Source organism: Canis lupus, chromosome 11 (genome assembly GCF_003254725.2).
Source record: "Canis lupus dingo isolate Sandy chromosome 11, ASM325472v2, whole genome shotgun sequence".
NCBI classification, from domain to species: domain Eukaryota; kingdom Metazoa; phylum Chordata; class Mammalia; order Carnivora; family Canidae; genus Canis; species Canis lupus.
In genome coordinates this window covers 22,245,481-22,258,144 of record NC_064253.1, presented here as the reverse complement: position 1 = coordinate 22,258,144, position 12,664 = coordinate 22,245,481, and the positions used below count along the sequence as shown (strand labels likewise).

Genomic DNA, 12,664 nt, shown 5'->3' with positions numbered 1-12,664 from the left:
AGTCAAAGTACTTCAATAATTTGAGGAAAAGCACACATAAAAATGCTTTTAGGTATAATCTGAAGAATATTTACAACTATTCAAAAGCATAAAAAAACCCATCTTTTTTCAGGTTTTGATTCTGTTTCCTACTCCAATTTATCCTTCTAAATGAGAGCTCAGCAAACTTTCCCATAAGGGAATCATTATTAAGTATTTTATGCCTTGCTGATCTTATGTCAGAACTTCTCAGCTCTGCCAAAAAAGCAGCCATAGACAATCTTTAATAAATGAGAATGGCTATTTCCGTAAAACTTTAATTACAAGAATAGACAGTGGGCCTTAGTTTGCAAACCTCTGTCTAGGCGACCTGCACAGGCTTTGGAGAAAATAAAAAAGGTTCAAAAAATGATGTTCAAAAAATTAGGGGAAAGTGTTTTCCTTTTATAGCTCCAATATTTAACAACTACAATTATGCACATGCTGTTCTTCCTGAGGTTAACATTAAAACAGGGGTACCTGGATGGTGGCTCAGTCAGTTAAGTGACTATGGCTCAGGGCATGATCTCAGGGTCATAAGATGAGCCCAACATTGGGCATGCAGCCTGCTGAGATTCTTTCTCCCTCTTCCTCCACCCTTACCCACCCCATTCCTCTGCTCCCTGTGCAAGCTTCTCTACCAAAACACAAAAACAAACCCACATTAAAACAACAAATTAGCCATGTTTAATGCCTGAATTTGTTGGGAAATATTTTATTTACTTATTTGAGAGAGTGCACAAGCGAGTGAGTGGGGGCAGGAGAAGGAAGCAGAGAGAGAGGGACAAGCAGACTCTGAGCTGAGGGCAGAGCCCAACAGGGGCCTCAATTCCATGACCCTGAGATCATGACCTGAGTGGAAACCAAGAGTGAGCCACCCAGGGGCCCCAATACCTGAAATTTTTAAACTAAAAAGATCAACCATACTCAAATTTAAATATAAGCCTTTGGCAGAACTAGTAGCCTGCTGCATTTTAATAATGGGAAGAAAAAGCAAACAATGTGAGATTTGTTTATAAGTTAGGATTTTAAATTGCAGTTATGTAAATATTTTAAGAAAAACAAACTACAGGGGAGATTTCAGAAAGCCAAGAAAATACAAGATCCAGTCATGATAAAGGTTTACTACTTGCCATTCCTCTACTTCACAAATATTGTGCTAATAAAGCAGTAAACATTGTTGGTTTTAAAGTAATGACTTTATTAATAAATATACATCCATATGATGATGTAGATACAAATCATGAACACTACTCCATTCCCATACACATAATTGCACACGAGTAGCTCAAGTTCATGGACATAAAAACATACACAGTATCTATTTGGACTTTTTACAGCAGAGGACAGCGTGCTTATATCAGTTACTTGGTAATTATTTTCTCTGTAATTATCTGTGGAAAAAGGAAATTGTGAAACTTAAAGAATCAAAGTGGTCTGATTACTATAAATCACACACTTGATTTACTACAGCATTAAATTTCCCAAAAATTAAATACATTGTGAAAGTACAGATTTACCTACTTGGGAGGAGGTGGAAGGAAAAGCAAAGGAAAGATTTAGATACATCCTAGAGTTTAATAGCATATAGTTAAGCCATAATAAAAACAAAAATATAATAGCATCTAAATATTTTATGTCCAAGGAAAAAAACATTTTGAACTGTTGTGAAGGTTTATGTTATAGAGGGATAAAATTTTACTGCATATAGAGACAATGACTGACAGAGCAGCAGGTATTGCCAACATCCCCTGAATTATTCTTTTAAAGCTTCTTAGAATATAAAGGAGAAGGGGTTTTGTTTTGTTTTGTTTTAGCTCATACACTGGTTTTTCTTACACTGGATGGATCACCTTTAACCTAACAAATGGGTCCAGATAATTGTTTTTTCCTCCTTGACTCAAAGAAACTCTATTACTTCATGAAAATATACATGTAAATTCACACAAACATCAGTCTGGAATGAAGATTACTTTTATTACTTCAACAGATGTTTCCTTTAAAAAGTAAATAAAAAATATAAAGAATATTTCAGTCTAACTGAACACTGATTTTAAAAATGTCCCCAAATATTAAAAATTAATCAGATACTTGTTTTCTTCCAATACATTGTGCCAGTATTTTTTTAATATCCAGTGCAAAACTCCAAAGATAGTATCAAAATCATCCCATACCAAAGATTAGTTATGCAAGGTTTTATCTGTCAAAAAATGAAAATTTCATTTGTATTACTGCTTATTTGTTAACATGATAATAAATAAGGCATGTTAAAATAGTTTTCAAAGAAAAAAAGTAAAGCAAACTTACTTGAATAGATCATTTTCTGACCAACAGTTTTAATACAGAATAGTGAGACCTATTATGTGAAGAACAGAATTCTACAATATAAAATTAGCAATTTACCTTTTAAGAAACAATCATACAATTGGAGGAAAAGGCCAGTTTTCCCCAACTGATTATATTAAAGTATAGGCAATTTTTTAACATGCTATTTCAGTGTTTATCATGACGAGACAGTGTTACAAAAGATGCACAATGTAGTCTTTATAGAGAAGTAAAAATATTTTATATTTTAAGACTTCATGTTATCACTTAGATGTCTTTCTCTTCAGCATGGCACCAATAAACTGTTCACAAGGAGAAAAGGAAGTGGAATCAGGAGATGCTCACCACCATACAGATCTAATACTCCAGGTAAACACTTACATGAACAGAAAATTCAGCTTTCTAAACATTGTTAACCATTCACAACTGTAGCCATTTGTCCCCCTTTTTTTATCCTGGGACATAGCTCCTGATATTAATAAACACGGTTATGAACAGAATTCCTTTAGCTGATTTCACCATTTCAGTAACATGTATACAAAATTCATTATACAATAATACACCTGTTTTATCTTCTGACACACAGCACAGCACCACTGAGTAGATGTGCTGGAGGATGGGGAAAGAGGAGGGGAATAAATGAAGCAAAGGGAAGAGAGAAAGGGAAGGGTATGTACATCAAAATCAAGAATGAAAATAAACTGAAAGGAAATGTCAAATGGACACAGTATAAAAACAACAGGAAACCAAATCCTTGACAGTTATATTACCTTGCAGTATAACATTTAATTAAACAACTGTTTTCAGGAACTCAGAAGAGGACTTCTAAGTATATTTCTAAGTAGCCAACTGCTGAACATCATCTTGAGAAACAACTAAATGACACATAAATATTAAAAGTGGATACACGAATATATGAATAAAGATGTAAGCATTTGTGTGTGTCAGAAGTTATACTGTTCTGAGTAAATTATTCAAAGTTTTGTATTTTGAGCTTCTGCAAGGAGAAACTCTTGTAGCAATTTAGCTGCCAGAATGTTACAACTGATTATATAGTCATCGAATATTGTTCTCTATGGTTTGTGCAAAGCTAAAATTGTTGAGGTCACTGTCTTAGATGCCAGTGCACACACAGTCCCCACATACAATGCAACACCTCTAACTGTAAAGAGCAGCATAAGTCCAGCTCATTGTGTCAGGCATCACTGGAACACCTGAAGGCTTGCTGCTTTTTTCCTAATAAAAAAGGTACGAAACATGACATCCATTTGCAATCAGAGTTTGCATTAACTGAGAGCAAGCCCAACAACACAATGTGTGCCCTTTTAAAATTTTAATTATTTTAAAAGTTTTTGGGTCCTGCAAATCTATACTATAATCTCAAAGGCATTTAAAATTCCACGATTTGAGTGGAATTGTTTTTCAAATCCGAAGTTTGTAATAGTTTATTTTATTTAGAACAAACTCAGAATAAATAAAATGTCTATTAACAAAGACTATTACTTTCAGAAAGGGGAGAAAAGTGATTTTTCTCTGTCCCTACCATCCATATCTACCCAATACCTTTTTTTTCTGTATTGCTTCTAAAGCAAACGTTGGAAAAATTTTTTTAGATGAAGTGGTCTCACTGGAGCCACAATTAAATTTCAATGAAACTTATCAACATATTTTTTTTACATGATGCATGCATAGATGGTATTCCTATGTATTCCTTAATATTTGGGTTCTGACAGACAATTGCAGTTTATTTATAACAGTTTTAGACTCTACCACTTGATTTGCGTCCTTTGGCAGATATAAACCTGAAACCACAGTAAGTGCTAATGTAATGGGACAATTTCTCAGGGAAAAAACTAAAAAACATTTTTAATAAATGAACATTAATAAATGTTTTAAGCATAATGCTTTAAAACTAAATATATGAAAGGCAAATTGTAGTGACTACAGCTACATGCAGACCTTAAGAATGTTTCTTTTTCTATTAAGTATGCTATTCTCAGAATGCATATTTCACCAAAAATGTAATGTGCAGTTTTTATTAAAAAGCTGAATTTTTCTGTAAATATGAATTGTTTGTAGTGTTTGGTATATATGCTCTTAGGCAATTAAGAAATACACAACATATCATTGTTGAAAGGCAAACACTAAAGAGTTTTTAGGAATAAGGGTTAAATCAATTAACACCATGTAAATCAATAAAATAAAATAAATAAGATTCTGCTGCTTAAACCTAGAACAATAAAAGTAAGATTTTTAACATCTGAAGTTCTATGTAAATGCCAAAGCATACAAATATCTGAGTCTAGTCTCATGAAAATAAATGTTACAAAAACTCACAGCCATTACCTCAAGTAATCCTGAATCATTAGTTTGCTTTGTTCCATCAGTTAAAAATACCTTGGATATTACCTTTATTATACTGTAGGTTTACTTCACAAACTAACAGGTATAATGGTTTCAGTTGTTTAGTACATAAAGCATCTATTTAGAATGGCCCAAAGGAGTAATGAAATATGAGACACAACCAGAACTCTAAAAGAAAAGCAAAAATGATTTAGTTAGGTATTACACTTGAACCTATATACAAATACAATGCCACTGCTCATGCCCTGAGTGCATCTGTCAGCATATGGCAGTTTCTGAGCAAAAGGAAGAAAACAAATCAAATGGGGAAACAATTTGGAAAGCCCAGGCCATAAAATTATGTATGTCAAAATAAATCCAAGAAGCTTTGGGATTATTCACAATCTTCCTTCTAAACCTGGCCCTCCTTTCCTGCCTCATTCACTCATTGGGTGGTTTGACTTCGCTGCTGGTTTCCTCTACCCCATGAACTGCTCTGCTGTGCATCATAGGGTAAGGAAAAGCAGCGGTGCCACAGCCATAACCAAGATCAGCAAGACGGGACAGAGCTTTAATGCTACCTGGAGGTCTCCCTGGGCTTACTTTGTATCCCGCAGCTTTAGTTGTACCCAAAGGTCTGCCTGGACTTGTCTTAAATCCAGCTGCTTTGGTGGTTCCCAGGGGTCGGCCTGTGCTGGTACGGTACCCTGCGGATTTGGTGGTTCCTGAAGGTCGGCCACGTTTTCCAGATCGGTTGAGATTTTTCTTTTTCTTTAGTTCATCTTTTATCTCTAGACTTCTGCCACTTGTAGTCTGCAAGTGTGTTTCATTTAACGGGTCTTGCCTCTGACAAGCCATTGGTTTGTGGCTGACTGTGTGGCTATATTTGCTTTGCTGGGAGGAATATATGTCAAACTGATCAGCAGCTCTCATGGCATCTTCATTGAGGCAGGAAGGCTTGCCAGGGCCACAGAAAGCCGGATTACTGCTGGCAACAGGATGCATCATTTTCTACCAAAAATAAAAGACGAATATCCATAAACACACATATACAAATATATACCTGTATGACAGCATTCAGTGGGAAAATAGCCCACCTTCCGAAAACTATACAGGCTATCTAAAATTACAGACAGAAAAAAAAAAATTATGCTAACAGGCAAGACTCTAGACCACTTATAAACAAACACACATCAACAGATTCAGAGATACTTGTTTTCCTCAACTTAATCAAGGATATGGACTTACTTTACACGAGATACCTCAACTGTAATACTACATTAGTAGCCATGTTTTCTGCTTAGGAATTGGAAAAGTGGATAAAGTACAGAATAAATCTGTTACATTTTATAGGCTCTTCTAGATCATGAAACCTTAAAAGGATAACAACAAACACAAGAACTCTTAGTAACAATATTTTTTTTTCATTTGCTTAACATTCTTAGAATGTCTTCTTTTGGCCTTTTATTCTGTTTCTTACATACATACACTTCTGATCTGGCCACAGCTGCCACAAGGTGGACACTTCCTCCTTATTATAACTTATTATTATTTTTTAAAGATTTTATTTATTCATTCATGAGAGACACGGAGAGAGAGAGGTAGAGACACAGGCAGAGGGAGGAGCAGGCTCCATGCAGGGAGCCCGACGTGGGACTCAATCCCCGGTCTCCAGGATCACTCCCTGGGCTGAAGGCAGCGCTAAACCGCTGAACCACCTGGGCTGCCCTTATAATTTATTATTAATATGGAATCTTTAGTAAAGGGACACCTAGGTGACTCAGTCAGTTAAGGATCGTACTCTTAGTTGTGGCTAAAGTCATGATCCCATGGGTTCTATCACTGCACTCAGCAGGGAGTCTGCTTGAAGATTCTTTTCCTCTGCCCTTCCTAAACTCGCACACATGCATGCTTCCTCTAAATTAAATAAATCTTTTAAAAAAAAGAATTCTCAGTGTACTACACTTTATAAAGCACTGAATGTGCCAAGCAAAGAACACAATCTCTCAAGGTACTGACTCCCTTTAAATTAACCAATCAGGGGCACCTGGGGGACTCAGTGGTTGAGCATCTACCTTTGGCTCAGGTCGTGATCCCATGGTCCTGGGATTGAGTTCTGTATCAGGGTCTCCACAGGGAGCCTGCTTCTCCCTCTGCCTGTGTCTCTGCCTCTACATCTGTCATGAATACAGAAAATCTTTTTTAAAAAATTAACTAATCAGTCAAAACAAAAAACAAAAAACCCCAATCTATCTAAATAGGAGGAAGTACTAATATAAAGGGTGAACAGAGGTTTCCATTAGCTAAAATGAGTTCTTCCACAAGTGAGAATTATACTACAAAAATATGGGTAACAATCATAATAAAATACTTCCTATTTTGAAGGTATGGTTATCAAGACAGAAAGTTGAATGTACAATACTGCTTCCTCCTTGATTATAAACATGTGTGGATGTTCTTCCCTTAAAAGAGCCCTGTGACTAATGAACAGACCAGTCTCTGTTTTGTCTGTGAAGACATCCCTGTGATTTTTTTCTCTTTATAAAGTATGTATTACAATCACCACCAAAACAAGCCAGCCCTAAACAGCCATATTATCTGGACACATAGAGAATGAGTTTGGTGACACTACAGTATTATATTTCAATAAGGTATAAAGATACAGGTTCTAATTCAGTTTTAGAAAAAGTCACAGATGTATATAGTAAGATCTAGCCCCCAAGTTGTTAATGTTTGCCTATACCATATATGTAAAATTGCACCAAAACCTGTTATAAAGGTAAAAGGAAATGAGAATCAAGTCATAGAATTGAATTGTTAAATTACTAAATAATTCCTGAAAATCAACACATACAAAGCTATTTGCCAACTATCTTAAGATCTTAACTATAGGGATGTCCGAGTGGCTCGGTGGCTGAGTGTCTGCCTTCGGCTCAGGGCATGATCCTGGGTCCAGGATCAAGTCCCGGATCAGGCTCCCCACAGGGAGCCTGCTTCTCCCTCTGCCTGTGTCTCTGCCTCTCTGTGGTCTCTCATGAATAAATAGATAAAATCTTAAAAAAAAAAAAAAAGTCTTAACTATAAAGAAAGAATATCTATAATAAAAAGCTACTTGTTTATGGCTGAAGTCTTGTAAAACAAGATTGAGTTAAACACAAATATTAAAAGGAGCAATTCTTCACTCAGTCCCTAAGGATATAATAAGAAATAGGTTATTAATCATCTCTTCACCAGCTCAAATTCTAATTTCAGCTCAGAAATTAAGAGAGATCATCAAAATGTGTTCCACATGTAGTAATATGAGCTGAAAGTTAAGTCTTTGAACATTTACTATGTGCCAGGTAATAAGCTTGGGACTTTGCATATTATCTGACTTAATCCACATAACTCTATAAGGAACATACTATTATTAGACCTATTTTACAGAAACTGAGAGATTTTTAGCAACCTGACAATGGCACTCATTAGGAAATGGTAAAGCCAAAAAGGAATTCAGGTAACCTGACTTCAGATCAACAATTTCAACATAATCTACAAATACATCAGGGTTTCTCAATAATAGCATTATCATTTGAGTCAAACAATTCTTGGGGGGAGTGGGTGTCTGGTATATTTTAAGATGCTTAGGAACATCCCTAGCTTCTACCCACTAGATGTCAGTAGCTACATTCTCTTCTTCTCCCTCCCAATTTGACAATCTAAAGTTTCTCCATATGTTGCTAAATATCTCCTGGAGGGCAAAACTCAACCCCTGCCATGAGAATCACCCAGCTCTACTAAAATGAAAACATAAGACCCACTTTAAAATATTCCTGTTTAGGGATGCTGGGTGGCTCAGTGGTTGAGTTGTCTGCCTTTGGCCCAGGACGTGATCCTGTAGTCCCAGGATCGAGTTCCACATAGGGCTCCCTGCATGGAGCCTGCCTCTCTCTGTGTGTCTCTCATGAATAAATAAATAAAATCTTAAAAAAAAAAAATTCTGGGCAGCCCAGATGGCTCAGAGGTTTAGTGCCACCTTCAGCCCGGGGCGTGACCCTGGAGACCCGGGATGAGTCCCACATCGGTATCCCCGCGAGGAGCCTGCTTCTCCCTCTGCCTGTGTCTCTGCCTCTCATTCTTTGTCTCTCATGAATAAATAAATAAAATCTTAAAAAAAAAAATCCTGTTTAAGTTTTTATTCATGTCTTTAGCTCCTCTCCCCAAAAATCCACAAAACCTTTCTGTTGATAATATCTACAAAGTCAAACAGCTTTGTTTTTCATATTCAAGAAAAGCTAATGTTGGAATTTGTGAAGGAACTAACCACATTCCTTTCCCCCCTCAAGTTATAAACTAATTCAGAAATATAAACAGGAATTAGGCAGGAATCAAAATATTAGTTTATTGCCAATAAGGCTGAACTAGAGACAACATACAAAAAAAAAAAGAGAAACAGACCTCTGAGAAGATTTTAAGAGAAAAAGTGATGCCTTTTTCAATTTTATTATTCACAAATTCCTCTGCTGCAAAGAAAGCTCTAGTAAAAAAGAGGTAGAAAGGTACAAGTTCCCTTCCACAAGTAGCACTGACAGTAAAGGAAGAAAACATTTCTTCCCACAGTCTATTTCAGTGCTTTACATTTCATGCTTTTTCAGTTCCTATCATTAATTTACTAAACCTTTCTTCTGGACCTTACTTCCCTTAACTTTACCTTCTTTTAGTGTAGCAGAACATTCACGATACATTAGCACTCAGCTAATACAGAGATACCGAGTCTCAGTTTATATTACATTAGGCTTTTAAAGGCAAGATGCTGCCATGTATCTTCTACTCAGATACGAACAAACACTGAAAAAAAAATACACTACTTAAAAAGTAGACTTGTAGGGCAGCCCGGGTGGCTCAGCGGTTTAGCGTCGCCTTCAGTCCAGGGTGTGATCCCACAGAGCCAGGATAGAGTCCCGCATCAGGCTTCCCCCAAATGGACCCTGCTTCTCCCTCTGCCTGTGTCTCTGCCTCTCTATGAATAAATAAATAAAGCTTTAAGAAATAAATAAATAAAAAGTAGACCTGTAACTTGGAAAAAAAAAAAAAAAGCACCTCTCACCAATTCCTTTAATCTTCTCTAGGAATTTAGGCATTTGGTTTGTATTATGTTAATTTACTTCTGACACAGCTCACATTTATCGAGAGCCAACTCCATGCAAAACACTATTCTAAGCTCTAGGACACAAAACAGGAGTAAAGTTGTTTATTCCAATGGAAATACAATGATACACTGACTTAAAGATCATTTCTAAGGGCTAGTCTTCTATCTATATTTTGTGTTTTCCTTCCCTGCTGTCAAAAAAATCAGCATTTTGTTTACTCAATAACTGATTAAGAAGCCAGAAAAGAGGGACATCTGCGTGGCTCCCTGCCTTTGGCTCAGGGCGTGATCCTGGAGTCCGGGGATCGAGTCCTGCATGGAGTCCCACATTGGGCTCCCTGCATGAAGCCTGCTTCTCCCTCTGCCTATATCTCTGCCTCTCTCTCTGTGGCTCTCGTGAATAAATAAAATCTTAAAAAAATAAAAAAAAGCTAGAAAAGAGGGGCACCTGGGTGGCTCAGCTGGTTAAAGCGTCCAACTCTTGATTTCACTAGGGTCATGACCACAGGGGCGAGATTGAGCCCCAAGTGGGGCTCCACGCTAGTGTGGAACTTAAGATTCTCTTTCCCTCTGTCCCTCCCTACTCTGCTCACCCATAGGCCTGAGCCAGCTCTCTCTTAAACAAACAAAAAAGAGTTGGAAAAGAAATTCACCATGACAGTCACTTCTGTAGTTAATAAGGAAACAGAGCTAAAACCAATCCCTTCTATATTCAAATTCCAACCTTTTAAGATGGGAATCAACACCATTAGATCCTTGTGTGCATCATCATCTGCACACACACAACACACACAACACACACACACAGGATATGAATGTTTGTAAGTACTATTTACATACACAGGCATTAATTAATCCTACTCTTAATAATGTCTCCTACTCCTACTTCAGGGCTGGTCAGCCTACTGTTCCTTCTTGTAAGACTCTTCCCACAATACAGTACAGAGTTCAAAGTATGCAGGCCACATTTCTTAAGAGAGTCAGAATGAATACATTTCTATAAAGTTTGGACTGAAAGAAAGCCAAGAGTTACGAAACAAAGCGTAGACTCTCAAAGATTAATTACCTTAAAGATGGTTCACTGAATATAAGGGAGTCAACTAAGAGCTTCGACATATTTTAACTAAGACTAAATCAGGATTTTTAAACCACACACTGGGGCGCCTGCGTGGCTCAGTGGGTTGAGACTGACTCTTGATTTCCGCTTGGGTCGTGGGATTGAGCCCCCGCGTCCGGCTCCAAGCTCAGCGGGGAGTCCGTTTGGGATTCTCTCTTCTCCTGCCCTCGGCTGCTCCCATAGCCTCCCCCATCCGCTAAAATAAATAAATCTTAAAACACACACACACACACACACACACACACACACTAAAACTTGCAATGCACAAAGCTCTTTTACTGCGTTTAAACCCAAAAGTCCAAGCTTGGGTGCGCCATTCTTTATGAAGCAATTCCTCTCTTCTCTTGAATGTGGCACGCATTACTGCCAACATAAAGAACTAAAACTATTTTTAGTAACTTCACAAAGCATTCCTGAAGCTTTCTAAACATGCAGAAAAATCTTCCTTTCAAGAAATCCAAGTTTTGCTCTCTTCCAAAGATCCAAACATCACGTAATTCTCAAAGATTTTTTTCAGGTTGGTTTGGGTTGTAACGATTACATAGAATCTTTTTTTTTTTTTTTTTTAATTTTTTTAAATAATTCTAAACCAAAGTCCATTTGTGACCCACATCACTCAAAGTCTATTCAGCAAAGGCCAAGACGAATGCCAGAAGCTATGCATCCTGTCCCACCACGGAAAGTTTTGATACCAGGACAGATCATAAATAACGGCCTTCTTTGTCTTCTTTCTACCCCTTAACTGTGCCCCACGCGCAGTTTCCCCGGGGCCAGAATCCTTATTTGACAAGAGCCGTTTGGAAATGCATTACCTGTTGTAACCAAAAGAGATTATTAATGTATTAGCAATAAAAACTTTGCAGAAGATACACGCCCACACTAGAGAAAGAGTCGTGTAATCTCCAAGAAGCAAAATTCAGAGCCCGCTATCCGTGCACTTGGGAGTTGTGCAAGCTGCAGAAGTCCACAGGCCACTCAATCTAGACGTCTACCTCGAGGCCGGCAGGCTTTAATTTAACACGGGGAGCACGGAGGACGGCTAATTGAGACCTCTCGAAGAAAAGAAAGGGTGACCCCTCCCCCCCGCCGCAGGAGGCATTTCCCCCCAATAATGGCTCCACGCCGAGGGACGAGCAGGCTACGTCCGGGGCCCCTCCTCCCGCTGCGGGCTGGGCCAGAGCCCCTCCTCAGACGTGGGTCGGAGACCTCTCCGCACCGGCGGGCTGGGCCACTCCCGTCCTGGCCGCCTCCTCGCCTTTCTCCACGAGCTCCCGCCGCCCCGACTCCGCTCGGAGCCAGACTGACAAAACCCCGCGCGCCCACCTACCTCAGCCGCTGGTAGCTCGGCCCCTCAGCGCGCCCAGGGGTTGCCCATCAGCTGGGAAGCTCCCGCCGGCCCAGCTCCCTTCCCACAGCCCGCCGCCTCGGCGCTGCGCGAAGAGCCCACGTCAGACGGGCAGGCAGCGAGGCCGCTGGCGGCGAACCGGACGCTGACTCTCAGCTCTCGCCGCGGCCACCTCTCAGGGTCCTGCCCCAGACGCAGGAGGAAGAGGCCGCCCCGGCCCAGGACTGCGAGGGGAGGCGTGCGCGAGCTCGCGAGGACCGCGCACGCACACGCAGACGCACATCGCGAGACCCAATCTCCCGCCGACGACCAGCACGCAAGCCTTGGGAGGGTGGCTGGCGGAGCGCGACTGCGCTTGCGCGTGGCGGGGCCGGGCAGGGGGCGGGGC

General features: G+C 39.3%; 1 protein-coding gene across 1 annotated transcript; it reads right to left on the bottom strand.

Moving 5' to 3' along the window:
- Positions 1-1,195: 1,195 nt before the first annotated feature.
- C11H5orf24 (chromosome 11 C5orf24 homolog) lies at positions 1,196-12,579 on the bottom strand. The gene is made up of 3 exons (XM_035696677.2): positions 12,259-12,579; positions 6,762-6,863; positions 1,196-5,697 (listed from the first exon to the last, which is right to left on the bottom strand). The coding sequence occupies exons 2-3, from the start codon at positions 6,783-6,785 to the stop codon at positions 5,128-5,130; spliced, it is 594 nt and encodes a 197-aa protein (XP_035552570.1). The 5' UTR covers positions 6,786-6,863; positions 12,259-12,579; the 3' UTR covers positions 1,196-5,127.
- Positions 12,580-12,664: the final 85 nt, after the last annotated feature.